At 40.6% G+C, this 20,181-nt stretch overlaps 1 protein-coding gene across 1 annotated transcript; it reads left to right on the top strand.

Moving 5' to 3' along the window:
- The first annotated feature begins 5,675 nt into the window (after nucleotides 1-5,675).
- Nucleotides 5,676-19,755, top strand: LOC139650626 (chemokine-like protein TAFA-1). The gene is made up of 4 exons (XM_071527348.1): nucleotides 5,676-5,817; nucleotides 18,064-18,204; nucleotides 19,408-19,532; nucleotides 19,723-19,755. The coding sequence occupies exons 1-4, from the start codon at nucleotides 5,676-5,678 to the stop codon at nucleotides 19,753-19,755; spliced, it is 441 nt and encodes a 146-aa protein (XP_071383449.1).
- Nucleotides 19,756-20,181: the final 426 nt, after the last annotated feature.

The raw sequence follows: 20,181 nt of genomic DNA, 5'->3' as shown, positions 1-20,181 counted from the left end.
ATTGCAGCCTGGATGCCTGTAGAAATATATGACTTTTATCTACAAGGATCTCCCCCCACCCTTACTGTTCAAAAAAGGCACGTTGTGATGCGTGACATGATCTACAGCATGACATGTTCTCTGTGTCTGATAAAAAAAAATAAAAAAAAAACAGCCTCCTGGGCATGATGTCATTGTAATCAGCAGTAATATCATCTTAAAATGTCATGCATTTTTCAGGGCACCAAAACCTTTTGTGATTCCTGCTATGACAAGCGGAGGCATAGCTAAAGGGGAGGCTAAAGAGCAAAATGTTTCATAGTTGTTCCTGAGACTTCTCACAGAAACAAGCTCTCACTCCCTCGGCTTCCTGCGAAACACAATGATTTATTGACATTTCTTCCCTGCTTACCAACCTTCAGCACAAAATACCAGCGCCTTATCTCGTAGGCATGCCATTTGGAAAGAAAATCTGACACAAAATTGGACATGCATTAAGGTTACACACATATTGCTGCCATTAGTCATTTGTAAAAGACGAGATTTTGCGTCTTCTTTATGTTTAAAGTGAAGAGGACACGCTGTACATCTCCCTGAAAGCCTCATCAGTGGAGGCATGCACCACCCTGACCAAAAAGCCTGTGGGGGCTAATGGAGTGGGCAGCCTGCCTCGTGGCCATATCTGTACTGACCATTTTAGATTTGGGAGCCAACTCCTCCGAACACTCTTACAAACATCTCTTGTGTTTTTCAGGGTTAGTTTTTCGGAGAGCAGCCGTCGGAAGCGTTCAGGGAAGAACCCGTTGAATCAGCAGTGCATGAACCTTCTTTAGACAGAAACCGGTGGTCTGCAGCTCAGGAAATCATCATGATTGGATGTATGCATGGCATCGCATTGCAAAGACGATGGATGTTATAGATTCAGTGGCATTTACATTGTTTTGAATCAGTGTAATTTCACAATAAATTCACTGTGGACTATGAAAAAAGTAAAACATTTGCAGTGAGTGAAATGATAAAAGTTTTTCATGTTTTCATTTACAGGTGATAAATAACCCTCAAATGAATGATGAGAGATGAATTATCTGAAACTTTTCACTTCTGTTCTCTTCAGTTGTCAGAAAATGCCAAGAATGATCTGCCAATCAGTCGATCGAGAGACACAAGCTTTGTGTTACCTTTGTGTTGCCTTGTTAGTTTTAACGTTTGAGAAAGAATAGACGGCTACTGCTGTATACATGAATTTATGAACTGAGAGGGATTTCATTTGATGTGTGCTCATTGAAACATGTATTCAAAGCATATGAAAGTTTCAACTCATCATAAAATGTTTTTGTGGGAAAAAAATTCTAAATTGTTATTGAAGACCCAATTAACCAACCCAGTTAGAGACAAGAGGGATTTTTGAAAGAAAGCAGATACACCAAGGATTCCATTAATGTAATGTAATGTAATGTAATATAATGTACTATAGCTTGCATAAGTCAATGCAAATGTGTATTAGGAAGGGCAAGGTCAATTTTGTAACATTTACCTTACCTGCTATTCCTGGTATCATGTATCACAATAGAAAAGCTGTAGCTCATACAAAGCATCAAACAAAGCAAGCAAACCAGCGAGTGAAGTGTGTGATATTGATCTACTTACCACCTACATATAAATTTGGTCATCTTACCTTTGAAGTACCTTTGAAGGTTCCCATGACTTCTGAAATCATTATTTTAAGATGGAAATAATACCCATAATTCAATAAACTCTAAACCTTGTCAATTCTGAGATGGTTTGGCCACAGTATGTCCACAACATGCATTATCTCCAAAAACATGTTTGTGAATAAAAAATACATACTGTAATCACATACGGATCTGGGGCTATCACTTCACTGGGCTGCAACCTCTGTCCAGTGTGTGTGTGTGTGTGTTTTCAGTGTCTATTTTCCTGTAGTAAACTCTAGGTTTATCACATACCTATAATATGTACAGTATTCCCAGAAATTAGAGATCTAGGTCATTCATAAAGTTTAAAGTTTGTTTCAGAAGTTTATGGCAAGTTTGATTGTATAATACTTTTTTCCAAGTGTTCCTGATGGTGTTAAAGATCTTGAAGAACCTTTATGGAGTCAAGTTTAATGTCATTTTAAGTCAAAATTTCCCTTTCCACAAAGCTGACGATCAACATTATTAATAAGTTCATCATCAGCCTTTCTACTGGGTCCTCAGTTTGTGAATCCGCGCTCGAGCAACAAGAGAAGAGGTGCTGCCTTAAATGTAAAAATGCATACCAAGCTAAAGAAGGCGCGACACTCTCTCAACAAAATAAAATAAATCTCTATTCATTAGTTACATGACGCGCCAGTCTGCACAATCTTCATCAGACAATTAACAGAAAAAGAGAACGTTATATACAATCCAAGGGGTGGGAGTAGCAACCCCACAGGTGATTACAATACAGGTAATTACACTAGACTAGTAGAATTTTTTTCACCTCCTTCAGTAATATTTCCTGTACAGATATTGGTCTACTTGTAATTACCTTTATTGTTATCACTTGTGGGGTTGCTAATTCCGCCCCTTGGATTTTATATAAGGTTCTCTTTTTCTGTTGTTAATTTTCTGATGGTCGTGTGGACTGAATTGTCGCTGAATTGTTGTTTTTTAACCAACAAATAGAGATTTCTCCCACAACCTCAGTCTGAGATATCAAGCTTCCCATGTCCTGACCAGCGTCCCCTGTGAAACAGATGTGCTGAATAAAGTTAAGTGCAGCGCTGTTTCAACATGGGCACATTCTCTATCTGCGACAAATGATTGCCTCATCTTCAGAAGCTGTGTTGTTTCCCCTTTTTATGTCCCAAACCCCCATCAGAGGGAGTTTGACCATGCCAAAGCCTCAGACTGTGGACCTTTAGTGTGTCTACATCTCAAGCAGTTAGTTTGGCACTGTTCTCCTCACCCTGGGTATTCTTCACCCCTTCCTGAATTGGGAATGCACCCTGTCTTTCCTGAGCAAACATCAAAATAAAATGTGAAGTCTTTATGTCATTGTGATGGCAGTGTGAGCTGCAGGCCTTGGGCATGTTCTGCATGCCAGCGATAAAAAAAACCCAAAATCCAGACACAATGCAACGGCAGAGCTTACCATGTAGTGAAGGTAGCGGATGGAGGGGACAGAACAATTTCTCACACATACTGATTAGGGCTGATTTATTCTGAGTAACAGCACTCACCTCCCCTTCTTTCCTAAGGTCACCATTAAATCTCCATCATAGACTGATGAATCCCTCCACTGTACGTGAATATTACCTACAGCCGAATGGGCATGATCGTTAAGGAAAGACTCAACACAGTGGGCTTCCAATTTCCAATTTCCTTCAGCTCAACATGTGAAGATGTTTTGCTTCCTAATCTTCTCTTATGCACCTGTCACCAACAACACACTACGGTTTGTTTTTTTCCCCCCCTCAAATTATTGTCCCTAAAAAATAATGCCTTGGAATCCTTCTTGGAAAAAAAAAAGTTAAGCATTTTATTATTAGAATTTGTGTAAGGCAGTTACTTGCAGAGTAGAAAATAACATTAAAAAAGGAACCCAATAAAAGGAAATCTTGCCTCAAGAGATAAAGAAAATCCATTCTAAATGTAAATAATTGTTAATCAGGTGGTCACAGCTACGTGAGTGGTGCCAGTCTAACTGATTTGCATTTGACAGAAGCTAATGATCAGGTGGAATCCCACCATGCTGTGCAATCCAGAGGCAGTCTGGCTTTAAGACATGTGATACAGTCTTTACACTCAGCCGGGCTGTAGAGGAACATTCGTTACTTAGTGCTCGCTGAGGGGGACACAGCTAGATCGGATGCTCAGAGGCTGCCTCTCACTGGAAGGATGCAGACGGTGAAAGAAGAGATTCCACTACAGTTAATTAAGGAGCACTCCGCACGTGCCTATAAATGCAAAGGGGCAAATGAATTCTGTGTTAGTGGCAGCAGCTCCTCAAGGGACAGCGGTGATATTTCAAAGGTGGAATTGAAAGAGCTGTAAATCTATTCCTTGACTCCGGCTTGACTGTCATTTCTGAATCACTGGACTGTTGCTATCAAAGTGTGGAGCGGGGAGGCAGAGTCAGTGGAGTTCCCTCCTCGAGCCAGATTCACAGAGTTGTTGGAGGGGATCAGCATGAGCAGCATCATGGATGGATTTAAGTCATTCTGTTGAGATATTTATATACTCTTGCTTGGGTTGCTCAGGTAAGACTTTTTTCCTCATTTCTGCTCTGGGAAAAAAGACTTCATTCATGTCTTTGTTAGGAGATTTAGCTTTCTGCATGAAATAAATAAATCTGTATTTCATCAGAAAAAAACAACTCTGTGGACTCTGCACATTGTAGCATTTAAAATGCAATTTACATAAACACACAATGAATCATAATGAGCTATGCCATATTGTCTCAGTTGATGTGCGGTACATTTATGTATTTTTCTGACATCCTGTCCATAATATGTTAAAATACTGAATATGCTGGGAATTACAATCTCCTTTAAGCTTTTCATGAGCTATTTATCTTATCTGGGTGTATTGCCACTTTGGATGCATAGAAGCACAATGGATACAATCTGAAAGGAATCAAAAGTATTTTGCAGTCTAAATGTCATGGTCTGGGAGCATCTACTGCATTTATGCCAGTGCATGGACCTTGATGGCTTTAATTGTTATGAATGCACATTTTTACATCAGAGAGGATTAATAAAAGTTTGATGCTGTCAGAGAGTAAGAGTGCAATAAAGTATTGAAATCATATCTTAAAGAAATTATATCTAAATGCATCTTAAAGAATCTTATCTGATTATGACATAAATGAATACATTTAAAGAGATGAGTGATAATATAATACCAATTGACAGCACAAGCATAAGTTGTTTGCGATCAAGTGGACATGGAATGATTAAAATATCTGAGGGCTGGAATACATTTTTGTGTGTTGTATTATTTCCTTCATACAATGCCTCCACAGCCAAACCCTGTGCTATAACCGGGAGCCTGCCTCGCTGTTGCTCTATTTTTTTTCTTATCTAAACAGCATGGTGAAACATTACAAGGCTTTTGATTCCTATTACTGCTGTGTCACTGTCACATTATTCCGATAGTGACAGACACAGAAAAGCCTTGGCAGCCAGCTGCTTGCGAAATCTTATCTTTTTTTTTTAAGTTTGATTTTAGTTTTAAGGCAGGAGCACAGCTCAGGAGTTGAAGGGAGTCAGCCTGTCAGGGGAAATCTCTGCTGCATGGAAAAACTCCCCAGGGATCACTCCACATTTTCTGCGCTGTGGCTCAGGGACAAGACAGGGCAAACTAGGAAGAACGAGTAGCGAAGAGCTCATACTTATATAATCATGCTAATGATAAATGCTGATGACTAAAAGATCCCACTGAGGGGCGTTAAGGGCAATTATAGACCAATGTTCAAGTGCAAAAAAAAATGTTTTTGTTTTTTTGTTCTGGAAGAGTATGTGTGTTAAGAAAGAGGGAGAGAGACAGTGTGTGTGTCTGTGTGTATGTTTGTTTCTGTGTGTGTGTGTGTGTGTGTGTGTGTGTGTGTGTGTGTGTGTGTGTGTGTGTGTGTTGGGGGTGGGGGGTGGGTTCATAGGTTGAGAACATGATGTAGTTTGTTTTGACTCCACCTCTCCTGGTCCTTAGCAGATGTGTCCTGTCATGTCCTGGCTGCTCTGCCTGTGCCTCTGGGTCAGTGTGACTGCCATTCAGCTGTGTCAGGCCACTTTCTATGACACCATCCAACAGCATCATGGGACAAGGCCAGGACGAACCACCATTCACATGATTGGTGAGTCTTCCAACGCTTTCACTCCTAGTCTGCACCATCTGGTTAATGCAACTTCACAAAAGCCCCAGCATCAAAATAAGCAGAAAAGCTTGGGTTATTGCAGCTGGTATTACTGACAGTAGATTGATGGTTTGATAAGTGTGTGTTAGGAGAAATGGCCATTGCCCCTTGAGTGCAGTACTGTTGTTGTGGCATGTTGGGTTTGGTTGCTTACTGTATGTGTTGAATTAGACTGTTACAAGCTTGGAGGAAATAACACACAATTTATCTTGCTCTGAAATGGGGGTGCTGTACTTATATATACGTATATTTCCATCAGGATTTGATGAAGTCATTAAATGCATTAATACATTAGCGGTTAAGGTTGGATTAATAAACAGATCACACCGTGGCTGTTTTTCATTAAGATTTTGCCTTGATAACACGACAATTTATGTACTGAAGATCACAGAGATAGACAGTGCCATTGCACTTTCCCTCCTGAGCTATTACAGTTGATATTCATGCTACAGTACTTTCCCTCGTTTTGATTTGTGTGATTCGGTTCTCTGTGAAATTGAACTGAATAGAATCTGATCGAAAAATTTCGGTGGAACTTTTGTTTTCTGCAGGCAGATATGAGTTACAGATATCGTAAAAAAAAAATGATGGTCTCAGGCTTCAGCAGAAGAGAGGAAGCTGAATGCAGTCAGAACTTCAAAGGGAGTGGTAGCTGCATGAGTGTGCAGGTCCTTGGTGCCTGTTATTTCCTCTATGCACCGGTGCACCTCGAGCCTATCAGCGAGGGGTCTAGTCAACGAACTACAATATTGTGAGTCAGAAGACTTCATTTTCCAACACCTTCATTTCATTACTCATGTCTGCACATGGGTACTGGAGGTGAACAAATGCTACAAAAAAGCAGATACGCACAAATAGGATATTTTGTAGAAAGTGGTCTCATGTCAACAAAAGGTAAATGGAATTAATATTTCAAATGTGCATTCAGCTCCCTCTTTGGGGGAAAAAGAGTTCAAAGCTTACAATTCAGATCCCTCTGGATCCTCTGCTACTAAAAGTGTAAATGCCCTGTCATTCCATTTACCATAGTATGGCTTGTCCTCACTCCGGATAAATGAGATGCCAGTTTTATGAGAGGAGGATGGGATGCCTGTCTAGATTGATTCTGACACTGGGACATTTGTTCTGTGCTGTGTGTTGTGTGCCTGTTGGATTGGTGGGAGGATTGGGGTTGACGGGTCATGAATTGGTGGCAAGAAGGCCATTGGTTGTAGACCATTGGGCCAATCATTAAAGCCAGTGAAATGCCACAAGTTCACAGTGACTGGTATTACCAGAGGAAATTGAGATTACAGAGGGCTAGAGATCACTTGTGTCCTTGCCAATAGAAACTTAGGTCTATGGGGAGATAGTGTTTATAAAACCAAGTCAATCACACATACTGACAAATACTTTTGGAGCGGCAAAATGGTGACCTGATATTAACATTATGTCCCAAAAAACAGATAAATCATTAGCTGTCAATAAAAAAAAACCCTGTAGTATGAAAAGGTAGAAAGACCTGTAGTATGAGACAGGCAGATTACAAATGTATCAACAGCAATGCATTGTTGACTCCAAGTGTGGTCACAATAATAATTTCTTTTGACAGGGTATAAGCAACTGTTCCACCGGTGCACTGACATATTGGCAGCCTTATTGCCAAGAACGTGTGTCCAAAAGTCCATTAGTTGGATGACCCTTGAGTAGCTGCTTGTGTATGCTCAGTGATTCGGACAAGGTGGCCTGCTTTCCACCCTACAGCTGTACTTACAGATTGCTGCCTGCCACTCTCTCAGATATGCTTAGGGCTATTCTCTGCTTTTCTGGTACAGGCAGTGTTGCTCTCTGCGGTATGATTCATAAGGTGCTGTATTTATTCGGTGCAAAGAGCGTGAACGGTGCACAAAAGAGAACAGATTGTGTTTGTCGTGTATCCATAAAGTGCTGGGCAGAGATTTTGTTTTTAGGGTCATGCATTTCCCCACCCCCAAACATGTCCCTAGGATACCAAAAAATATTTTAAAAAATTGTTTTGTTTTTCAAAAAAAAAGGGACCCCTCTACTAACAACTGCGTATCACTGGCCTTGTTGTCAGTCTGTTCAAGACATAAAAACAAGCTTTGTATCACACATATTTCACAAAGGAGGAAACATTTCTGAAAATGCTGTATGGTATTTGGTAGAGGCTGTAATGTATGCTCCATTGCAAAAGGCATGAAGGTGTTTTGAATGTGAATAAAAAAAGCCTGGAAGTGTGTTTCCAGTAGAAGAAATAGTGCCATTGGTGACACTCTGCACCATGTGGAGGTGTTAGCAGGGAGTAAGACAAAGAGTAGATAGTGAAAGCCTGAGGTGGCCTCACTCTCATGAACTTACTCCCACCTACAGTCGGCCTGGCACGGTCAAACCATTCACTAGTGAAAGGTCATCAATTCCCAACACAATGCGGCCACAGATCTCTTTACTCTTTGTTGCTGTAAATGTGCAGCTATAACTAAAGGTGCATAAAGAGATATGACACATAGCAGCAACACTGGGCATGTGACCAGCAGTAATGGGCTTGAATTAACCACTAAGTATCCACTCTATATTCTAATTTTTTCTGACTTTACCCGGAAATTCATCACTCTGTGTTACATCCGTTGCTCTCCTCTTTCCTCACACTATCACCTGCCATGAGAGTCTTCCATCCAGTTATCCTCCTTTCTCAGCGTAGTCAGCGCCTCTCGGAGATGTATCTTTTAAACATGTTAAGCAACAGTAACATACAGTTTTCCTGTAGTATATGGAATACGCCTCGTTTCATTTATTTCCGGGGTGAAAATCCCATTTAAATCCCACATGTATCCCTTTCATGAGCTTGAGTGAGGAGTAGAGGATCAGGATTTTTTTTCTACGCTCTCCAACAAAGGAAACCACTTGCTGGTAGCTCACAATGAAACAAACATGAAAAATGGATTTTCGGCTGTCACAAACAAAGGTTGTATCCCTCCATGCACGGTTTTAGACACTGACAGTTTAATAGCCTTATATAATGCATCCTGGAGGCACATTATTTTGACATGCATCTCCCTCCACCCCTCCCCTAGTCCTCCTCTCAACCATGCTCTCACTAGTTTCATCCCTGCTCCGCTGCAGTGCCAATGGGAAGTGGCATGCAGCCTCAGCCCCAGGCCCCTCCACATCTGGAGCTCGCCAAACCCACTTTGTCTCAATGCTGCTGCACACGCCACAGTGACCCCTAAGGACTGACACTGGCTTTGGAGACCTGGAACCTGAGACCACTGACCATTCTGCACAACACATAAAAACTTCCCTTTATCTACAATCCACAGTGGATTTCCTCTGCTGTTACGGCTCTGTCTTAAGTAGGGGCAAAGCTTGCTCAGCTTGTGTTGTATCTTATATTTTTCCAATAATAAACAATTTGTGACATATCCTTGGCTAGGCCTAACAGAAAAAATGTAAGTAAATGAAACTATGGACAAACAGCGTCCTAATTATTACTGTATGCTCAGAGCTACAAATAGGCTTTACAGATTTCACAGTGTTTCCCATTTATTTCCTCTTTCAGTCTATGAATTATTCATAATAGAGAGCTCTTCTCAGCTTGTGGATATTTGTTTAAACAGCGTGTTTAATTGAAGTTGTTCAACCAGTTCTGTGCAGGGGCTATGGTTTGTGGTCACAACGCTTATATACAAAATGAATTTCTGTGGCCCACAGCTTAATTAATTAGCCAGTTTTCTCTCTCTCGTGACTGTGCCAGCTGTTCTTTGCCTTAGCCACTCATCACAATCCCCATGCATTAATAAGCGTGTTAGGGCACTACTACCATGCACTGTGGCCTTTAGCCAAGTGTTTCTCCAAGAAATCATCAACATAAAGGAGGCTGTTTTGCATTTACCACTGTGAAATAAATGCTGAGAGTAGTGCGACAAATTTGGCTTTAGTATTTACTGTAGTTTCAGTGTTTTTCATACAGTCGTCACCAGCAATTTGTTAAATATGTTGTTATTGTGACAGCTGAAGGTTAGTTGACTCTGGATCCTTGACTCCTGATAAAACGCTTTCATTTTGCTTTAAATCAGAAATGGTTCTGCTCTTACATACCAGTGAAAAGGGATGCATTTGGCACGGTCTCATTATAAACGCAAAATCCAAACTAAATCAATACATTGGTAACATTAGGCAATGGTCTGGTAAGTTAATGTGCCAGCTGAGCCTTGTGAACTGTCTGTAGTATTTAGACACTTGAAAATGAATAAGTACTTTATGGATGACATTCATTTTTCATATTAATTAATTTCTAATGATGATGTTAGCTGTAATTAGTATTAAACATTCATTACTATGAATTGTGTCTGGGTAAAACAAGGAGAGGGGACTTTAGCAGCATGCAGTGCTACTTTTATATAAAGCACCTTACAATACCGTGAGTGCATACTGTACATTTTTAGCATGTGTTACACCACTGGGAGACAAACCCTTAAACCATGGCAGCTGCTGGCTCCCGTTGAGTTACAACCCTGCACAGTGACAGCACTTAAAATGTCTGTTAATTAATAAAAGCCTTTTTCTTTTTTTCCTTGCTAGAAAATCAAAACACCCCGTTGTGATGGAACAGGCTTTAGAGAATGGATCCCATCATCACTTCACTTGAGAGTAATTGTTGATTTCAGTGTTAAATACGGTGGTTGCACAAGCCTGTGTGGGTTACAGTGTGTGACCATTGTTCCTTTTCAATTTAACATTTTCCCCATGAAACAAAAAACCTTAATTAATAATAGCTTGTGCCCACATTGTTTGCAAATATTATATCATGGAATACAGAAGGCCAAAACTCTCCAGTGAATTCCCAATATGAAAATAGCAGACTAGTATTGTCTCGTGTGTGCTGCTGGATTGTTCCAGCTCACATTTGCAAATTTGCTCCCTGCCAAGCTAAAGAGCGAACCTACTGCCTCGCTCGCCATCTAGCCCACTGGGGAAGGGTGGAGAGATGCTCTGCCACACAACTGAACTAAAAAAAAACAAAAAACAAAAAATCCAAAACGATAGCAAGGTAACTTTTCATGTCACAGGGCGTTCACTCCCTCTCTGACTGGCTTTTTGGATTGTGGGGGATTTTCATACTGTGCCGACTCTCGGCTGCTCCCTGCTCCTTAGACAATGAATGGGATTTTGTCACTTTTGTCGCTGCTGTTGGCCATTGTTAGTGGAATTTAGATTTTGTCCATTTTGTGACCCAATTGTGAGAAGCATCATTCATTAAAATGTGGTCAAAACTGGGTCAGTAGATTCTGAGATATTGCATGTGACTAACGCCCGACAAATGGAGACTGATCTTCCCCACCCACCACAAAACTTTATCAGCGTGGGGAACAAAAAATTACTTGTATTAATCCATCCTCTGTGTTTATAATGGTGAAAATGGGACCTAATTTCCTCATTTTTCGATTTTCTGAATGAAAGGAATATTTCTTCTTGCGGAATGGGAATTATGCTTGAAAGATCATTTTATATGGCGTTGCCTTTGTGGTTCCACTAGCCTATTTTAAATGCTTGGCAGGATTATGAAATTCATAATCATTACTTAGACCTCATTAAATTGAAAAGAAGCATCTCAACTTCCTAATTGGTTCCAAGGGGGAGGGTAGTATGAGAAATAAGCAAGGTAATTAATATTGGGTTTATCAGGCTCCATTGCAGATTTGAGTTGTTTTTTTTTTTCTTTTTGCCTCTAATATCTCCTTGGTGTGCCATAAGTCTTCTTGCATATTTAAACTACAGATCCAATTACCTCACCTAAAGACATTGGAATATGCATGAATGCAAAATAGTGTAACTGGAAAAAAATGAGAAAAAGAAAAACTTTGTCAGATATGAACAATATGTGGTTATCACATGACAGGAAGACCGATTGAGTCATTTCAGGTCCTGTCTCACATGGAAAAATACTCATACTTCATACTTTCATACTTTCTTACTTTCTTATCGTTTGCTATTATGATCTGATACTGAGTCCTATCATTCAACAAAGCTTTATGAGACAGCAAGCGGCAGTGTATAGTGAAAAGAAAATGTATCTATAGGCACGTCAAACAGATCTCCAACGTCTAATTCAAAACATTTTGTAATGTAGGTTCTGAAAATATCTTGCTATACCTTAATACCAACATTATCTGAATTATAAGATGTGATCAAAATGTTGATCATACGACACAATCTGCTCACATCGTTGTTGTGTCACACTGAATTGGTAAAGAACCATTTCCTTCAACTCCAATTTCTAGCATTGTCAGCTTGCAAGTCTTACATAATCATTGCTCCTGACCCATGAGACTGCATGTCATACTGAATGAAAGGTCATTTAGGCATTGTATTATGCATTATTACACAGTTGGCATGTTGCAGGCGCATTAGTATCCTGCATAGATTGTCTGTCCCGGCCCTGAGAGGTCCCACAGTCACATCAGAGCCGAGCAGCTGCTCTCTGACGGCTCTTTGACTGGAGTCTATCTGCGTTTCCTTTTCTTCACGCTGAATGTAACTCTTTCATCAGGCAGACGATCTACAAATATGAAATACCAGTTCTGGACATTTGTCAGTTAGGGAAAGGGCTCGATAGAAGGACAGACACAGCTTGACATTTAAGAGTGAATGACAACGCAGTGAAAGAAGATGTAATTCTACTTCTGAATCTTTCTGTTTGCCCATTTCCACAAAAAACACCAGGCAACTTATGCAACGCTGAGATGGTGTAGATAGTATAGATTATTTTTTTTTGTCTTTGTTTTATTGACGTGGAAGCTCTTGTATGATTGCTATTGTACAGTACTTTGCTGTCACGCTCAACAAGCCACATATCTCTGCCATAAAAACCAAATAACCATGAGTGTTTTTCATATATGGATCCTGCTCCTCGAGAGTCAGAATATCATTTCATGCCCTTGATCAGTACCAGTCTTGCAGTGTCCTGGGCCTGTGCTGTGTGTGACAACGGAGGAGACGGGCTTTGAGGCTCACATGCAAATGAAAAACCCATTCCCCTTCTCTCTCTGCTTCCTCTGTTCCATGCAGTTTTCATGCATCTTAAAACAATACCAGCTCAGTTGTCTGAGTAGTCATTTTGCATTTCAATAAAGTACCACCCATCTTGAGTGGCCCGCTGCACAGGACCAATCTGTTGGCCTCCTTGTGTTACACACACTGTCAAAACTGCCAGACATATTTCATGAATTTCTATGCTTTTATTTGTCATGGACAGTGCTTTTTTCAAAGTAGCAATTGGTATTTTTCTTTGGCGGTAGATTCTGCTGTTTTTCTTCTCTGGCAGAGTTCAGGTAAACACACATACACACACACACACAAGCATTAACAAAACAAAATTTCAAACAAGAATAGCTCATCATAGTTTGATGTCTAATATATATTTATTAAGAAAAGTCTGCATTCTAAGTGTTGGTACCTTTTAATATTTGAAGCAGTTCCAAACCACTGTTAATTTTCCGAACATGCATTATAAATTCAAAAATTTCTCACCATTTTTTTCATACAATTTACACCAGTACACTCCTCTCTATGTCACCTTATCTGCCAAAATTTTGATCGTTACACACATCCTCTGTGTGTTTCTTTTTTCTGCTAGGAACCAAATTTTGTCATGAAAAGCATACAATTTATCAAGCAATATTTGCTTCCTTGTCACTCACTTTCCCCCCAGCATTTAGGTCTAGAATAACAACAGACTACAGGGACTTCAGATGTTTTAACAGAAGGAAGGAAAAAAACAGTCACTCAATTTGACACCATGCAGTCACATGTTTTGTGCCTCTTACTGTCTTCCATCTGCATTAATTTGACATTCTCTAATCTGGCGGTCCCATTACCCGTCAGTGACAGAACCGCTGTAGCCTGCTGGCTGGATGTCTGCAGAGAGTATGAACAGAGAAAGTGGAGCCTATTATGGGTCACCTTGGATGCATTTCCCATTTAAAGGTGACAGGCATGCTGCTCTGGAACATGGGCTGCTGTGGTTTGGAGATCAGGACCTGCTGTTTCTTCTAAATGAATTGCTACAGTGGCAGAGATGGAGAGGAACCTTTCAGGGTACAAAATAATCAACTACATGTAACGTTGACTCTGAGCTGATACGCGGTTATTCAAATGTCACGCACTTATCTAGATACATAGTCACACAGCACTTCCGTGTGTGTGCGTGTGCGTGCGTGTGTGCGTGTATGAGCGCGCGCGCGCATCCAGTGAGGGGTGTACACACAGTGCTACTGGCTGCCAATCATGTGCATCCAAAGCCCCAGGAGAGAGACAGGTTACCTGCTAAATTGAGTCCCTTAGGCTTTCCATTTGGATGGTATATGGAGTGCAACAGTCACCACTCTCAATGTTATCCATTCGGTCATATGCTGAGATTTAGAGGAAAATCCACGTATTTCACTTTGGCAATTAAGTAAGCTGTACCCAAATGGTAGATAGTATTCAGAGTCTGCAGAACTGTATACACATATATTTCTACACACTTACTATACCAAACGCCTGGAACAGATGGCAGAAGAGTGTCGCCATTCAAACAGTATACTTGGTATCAGCCCCTCCAGAGACAACCTCACAGTCTGGGCTCATTACAGTAGACAGCAAGTCATTGCATACTTATTGCATAGTGACATTTCTATTGAGATAGACTGACCACTTTCCTCTGTGCAATAGCTGTTTCATCACTTGTGAAGAGCCGTTTATTGGTCCCATATGAACTCTGCTCACATTCATTAAGCAGGCAGAACCCCAGAATCACGGAGTTTTGAATCTGTGTTCTGTGTCTATGTCATGCATGATTTGACAGTACTCGCCTTCATCTAGGCTTGCTGTCCATAACTCATTGGATTTTGATGCAATGTTGTTGGCTGTCAGCGTGAGTCACTGTGCCGGAGTCGGTCAACTCATCTGTATTCACTCTCCAGCCAGAAACTGAGACACTGGTGATGCCAGGTGTTGTAATTTGTATAGATAATAGTATTACAATCAAGTGCTCTGACAAATTCAACTTAGTAAACCGAACAAAGCAGATCCTTCTGTGAGATGTTGTGTATTGTGCCTGAGAGTTCGACTTCAGAAAAGCCGAGTTACTCTCACTGTTAAATTTTTAAGATAACATCTTGAGAAATCTAACAAATCACTAGTCTCTTAATAACAGGCAGAGTTAATAATAATCATTATAATAATAATGTCCTAATAGAGTTTAAAATTATTTTTTTAGACCCCAGAATGAGCTGTGACCTGTTGGGCGCAGGTTCTAGGTGATCACCTCCCTACCTGACAGCCCCTGCAGCTCGGAGTAATGAAGAGGCAGGAGCACAGAGCATAGCAGCAAAAACCGGGCAGTTCCAGTTGAGACCCTCTGCTTCTGTCTCACCTCTGACCCCTTAGAATGACAATCTCTGTGTGACCCTTGTTCCCTGTCAATCAAAATGTTGCTGGAGAGGCAAAGCACACACACACACACACACACACACACACACACACACACACACACGCAACACACACACACACACACACAATAGGATAATACACGTACTCACTCTGTCATTCTCTCCTTGTCTTTGTCTCTCTATATATCTTTTGCACACACTCTCTCTCTCTCACACACACACACACACACACAAAAACTGGGTACACACACATATACACTAAGATTTGCTGAAGCCGTTTGTCATTTGGGAGACTGACTTTGTTCACAGTCATTGATAATGGGGGGAAATGGAAATAGAGAAAACAATTATACCCTTGCATGGCTCCAGCCCTTACCTGATGAGAGTATTCATCTCAAGCCATGTTATTCTCCATCTCGCTCTGAAATATTTATAATGCAAAGATGGGGTCTCGGAGCATGCAGCGTGTTGTACTCGCAGGCTGAAACCATGGGTGAACTTGAAGAGCGCTCATCAGTATTGCATTACTTTTGTTTAAAGGTACCCAGTACACCTGCCAGCTGGAAATACCAAGCTGATTTGCATTTTTATTTGATTTTAATGTATTCTTCAGAGGTGATGATTTCCAAATATAGAGTATCCCGATTCGTTGTTCTGTTTGCTTGCAACAAGCAATGAGAGTTAATTCTGTTGAGTAGTGTGTTTTTAATAGATCAAAGAGGAAATCTGGGGCTGTCTTATGCAATTAAGGAGATGCATTAAGAAGAACAAACCCCTGTGGGCTGTTGTTTTCAAATGATGCCCCACTGCTTCCACTGGTACATCATGATTAACGTTGTGCAGACATGCCCTTTTGTTGAGTGCATCAGACAGCAAGCAACATTCTCCCAGACTGGCTACAGGATCTGGATATTTTCAGTTAAACCAAAGGCTGTTGATGTTTTCTGAAACGCAACGCCAGGAGTCATGATAACCCCAAGAAACTTAACAGACTTGGCAAAAAACAGGGAAAAGACAAGGTTTCTTAATTCTTTCCTCCCCTTGAATTAAACTAAGGCAATTAACGTTGTGTCTAATCACTTAAAAATACCTACACCGATTAACACCTTGAGCCATCTTCAACTTGGCGCCGGTGCTGTTTTGTGATAGTTCTTGTTTACCTAGGCTCAAGCATATTTAAAAACAGGTATACGTCAACTTGGAAGAATCTCACCCTGAATTTAGTGTCTGTATTACATGGGAATGTTGAGTTCTGTTGAGGTAAAATGTGAAAGGAGATGCTTAGGACAGGTAAAAACCTGTCTATGATCACTTGTGCTAATGAAATGTGGTAGAGATGAGAGAGTAGAGTGTGAGAGCAAGCCCAGTGATGTACCTCTATCCAGGGGGTCAAGAGGGGCTATGTTGGCTAATCCCCTCAGGAGCTCACATGATGGCTCAATTATATCTTGAAACTGACACACAACTCTCTCTCCTTTCTGAATTTAAGCTACTTTACTGCTTAGCTTGGCTTTGATTTGGCTGAGAAAATGTGGTTTCAGACATTCACCATGTAAGAGTCAGTCTCCCTGAAGAAAAATCCAACATAAAGCAGTGGTTTCCACATGAAATTCTCAGTTGTCAAATCGTTTATTGGCAAATCCGAAAACTACTTTCCCAACAATATTGACCATATTATTTTTCATGCCAAATGACCCTTTAAGATCTGCGGTTTAAAGATAAATGCAAGCTTGTTTTTCTTGCTAAAGATGTGGTTACAGTTTTTCAAAAAACACCTTATTCAACCTGAAAAAAACATAAAATAATTCCTTAACAACTAATCAAAGAGGCCAAACCAATTATAATTAGTCGACTAATCACTGCTGCAGCTACAGTGGGCTTACTGTTTATATGCGTGGTATTTTTACTAAGACACAGCTCTGCATCAGAACTACAGGGTCTCATAAACCCAAAGGCTCGAATCTAACAAACAAATATATGCAAAAATAGCTATGACACATTTCACAGATCAGTAGCTCATTGTCAAACATGATCACTCAGATCACTTTGACAGTTGGCTTGCTAGTGGGATATTCTCTCTCTCTGTTTCACTTTACTTTCCACCGATCGACTCTGGAACAACCTCCTTGACCCTGCCTTATGCTGATGGGTGTAATTGTCAGATGGTCCTTTGCTGTGCACATCTGACATGTGGAGAGTGTGAACGCAGTGGGTGGGAGGGGCCGGCGGCTGAGGCGGGGTGAGGTGGGTCAAGGGTTCGCTTGGTCCAGTCCTCTCATCCTTTAGGCCACTGTCAGTAGTTTGGTGATAATTGCGCGGTGGAGCCAGTGTTCATATTCATGATAACCCTTCAAGCAGGCCTGTCTTCCTGCTAATAGATCTGTCTTTTTCTGCCCGCTCTCTCACATCTCGCTCTCATCTCTTTACCTTCAACAGCCCTCTGGGGCCTCGCTTCCTGAAAGCGTATAAAGCACAGGACCAATTATTCTTCTTTCGGGTAAACATGTGACGCTTTCATAGCTATCCTATGTAATAAACCTGTGATTAGTGACATGAAAAGGATCCATTGATGGTGCCACAAGATCTATATATTCATGGAACCTTTTTTAAAATATATTTTCAAAGTATTTGAGCAATCAGCATAAACTTGCAATGTAGACCTCAGAAACCCACAGAAACCCAGAGGCAAACCATTGCTCTGTTTGATCAAACCTGAGATGCTGACTTAATGTAGTTTGTTGTCTGTTTTTCTTATCAGAGGGGGGCACATGTGAAGTAATTGCTGCTCACAGATGCTGTAATAAGAATCGTATTGAGGAGCGGTCACAGACAGTCAAGTGTTCTTGCCTGCCAGGCAAGGTGGCTGGAACCACCAGAAACAGACCTTCATGTGTTGATGGTGAGTATGATAGTTGGCGAAGCAGACATAGATAAAAATAAATACTATTATGGTTTATTACAAAATGCTGTCATAAGGATGCATGAGTATGATGGATGGACTACTTTGTGTTTTGAATGTATTTGCATTGCATCAAGGTTTATGTGCACTGACGAAAAGAACAGTTCAGATTGTTATTCTTAGTTCAATGTAACAAGTACTGGATTTATACGCAAAGTAAAATCTTACTAGGCATTACACAGACTGAATTGTTATGTTTTTGTAAAGGTATAGAAATCAGTTCATATTAAAGCCTATGCAAAGTCATCCAAGCAATGCCTTGTCCCAGATAAGATTAACATTACCTGGGATAATGTCACATCCAAATTCTGTTGCTGACAGACAGCAGAAGCGATCTGCAGGGCTAAGCTTTAGTATGCACCCAACAGCAGACAGTCAAGATGATTGCTGTATGTGGAAAGTAACGAAATAAAGAACAGCATGTACAGCAAGCAAAAAAAGTGCAGAGATAACATTATTGATTACACAGATACCTTCTAGATATTCCATGATAGTTTTATGCATACATTTTTGACAAATGTGTGCTACAAGGGTTACAGTTTCTTGTAAGGAATGGATTTAGCGCTTAGGTCTAACGCTACTAAAATGTGTATTTGGCTTCAGGGAAACCTCTCACCTGCATGGCTTTTAGCTTAAATCCTTTTGCAAATATTGTCACAATCTCTTAGCTGAGTGAGGGAACTGGAGGTCTCTTTGCGTCAGCTCTGACAGATTCTTTTCGTCTGTCACGCATTACAACCCATTTACTGTCTACTTACCCTGTATTTAAGGCAATTTTCTCTCCTGATGGAAGAAATATGGCCTGCATTAAAGTCAAGTCACAGCCACACCTACCAACCCACTCACTGAAATGTCTCAGTTTCAGTCTCTCAATGTATGCGCATATAACCATATCATAGTTCTGTTAAAGATACTGCATTTCAATACATTTTTGCACAGAAACAAGTGTTTTGAAGCAAACAACATACATATATCCAAGTTATTCACTGCCACCTTCAATATGAAAACATTCAGATAATTAAGAAACACTTCACACCTAATGGATATCCATCCCTAAGCTGTCAGGCTCTGCTATCGGATTTTGCTCTCTGTTGGGGTGAAAGGTACCTGGATCACAGTTTCTCTTGTCTTTGTTGCCTGTAGCATCCATAGTAATTGGGAAGTGGTGGTGTGAGATGGAGCCTTGCCTGGAGGGGGAGGAATGCAAGACGCTCCCTGACAACTCAGGCTGGATGTGCTATGCCGGGAACAAGATCAAAACCACTAGGGTAAGATAACCTCTCTTGACCGCGGGAAACAAGACCTCATTGCAGAACAGTGGGAGAGAAGTGTACAGTCCTGTGACGCTCACTGTAGCATCAGCAAAACAGCTTAGTTATATGGATTGAATGTCACAGAGAATTGACTTGTTAACAACAACATGTTCTAACCCCTCAATTTTCTGCTTTGTCTTGTCAGAACACTCAGCCATACACAACATCAACATATTAACACTTTGAGGACTGGAAGCAGGGGAAACGCTCCGGCATAAGAGTTAATTCGCAGGTCAGCCTCATCATTTAAACTGGGACACTGCTATGCTGATTCATTTCTCTAGATTGTCTTAATTGTCAAGCTCGGTAATGTGTAACATAATATTCAACTATTATTTATTTCTGTTGTGTGCCATATCCATCCCTTCTAAGAATGTCTCTTATTTCTCATTTCAGCACAGTCACAGGACCAATTTTAACAAAGACATTGAACTTATGTTGCTTTTAGAAGTGTGAATACTTCTCAGATTAAAGTGTGAAAAGATGTACAATACATGAAGCACATCCTGCTCAAGGCTATTGAAAATACCGACGCTCCGAGCTGCCTGCGGGGAACATCATCATAACCTTGTGATGAATATATTTTCATCTTTTTTTTTTTACT

Source organism: Centroberyx affinis, unplaced genomic scaffold (assembly GCF_046629955.1).
Source record: "Centroberyx affinis isolate AG114_WGS23_722 - 3 ecotype Tasmania unplaced genomic scaffold, CSIRO-AGI_Caff_v1 ptg001521l_1, whole genome shotgun sequence".
Lineage (NCBI taxonomy): Eukaryota > Metazoa > Chordata > Actinopteri > Beryciformes > Berycidae > Centroberyx > Centroberyx affinis.
The sequence above is the reverse complement of the archived record's forward strand: the minus strand, read 5'-3'. Positions and strand labels throughout refer to the sequence as shown.

Coding starts and splice junctions, on each gene's coding strand:
- LOC139650626 (XM_071527348.1), top strand. CDS start 5,676: ATGTGTCCTGTCATGTCCTGGCTGCTCTGCCTGTGCCTCTGGGTCAGT. Junction 18,205..19,407: donor CAGACCTTCATGTGTTGATG/GTGAGTATGATA, acceptor TGTTGCCTGTAG/CATCCATAGTAATTGGGAAG. Junction 19,533..19,722: donor ACAAGATCAAAACCACTAGG/GTAAGATAACCT, acceptor TTGTCTTGTCAG/AACACTCAGCCATACACAAC.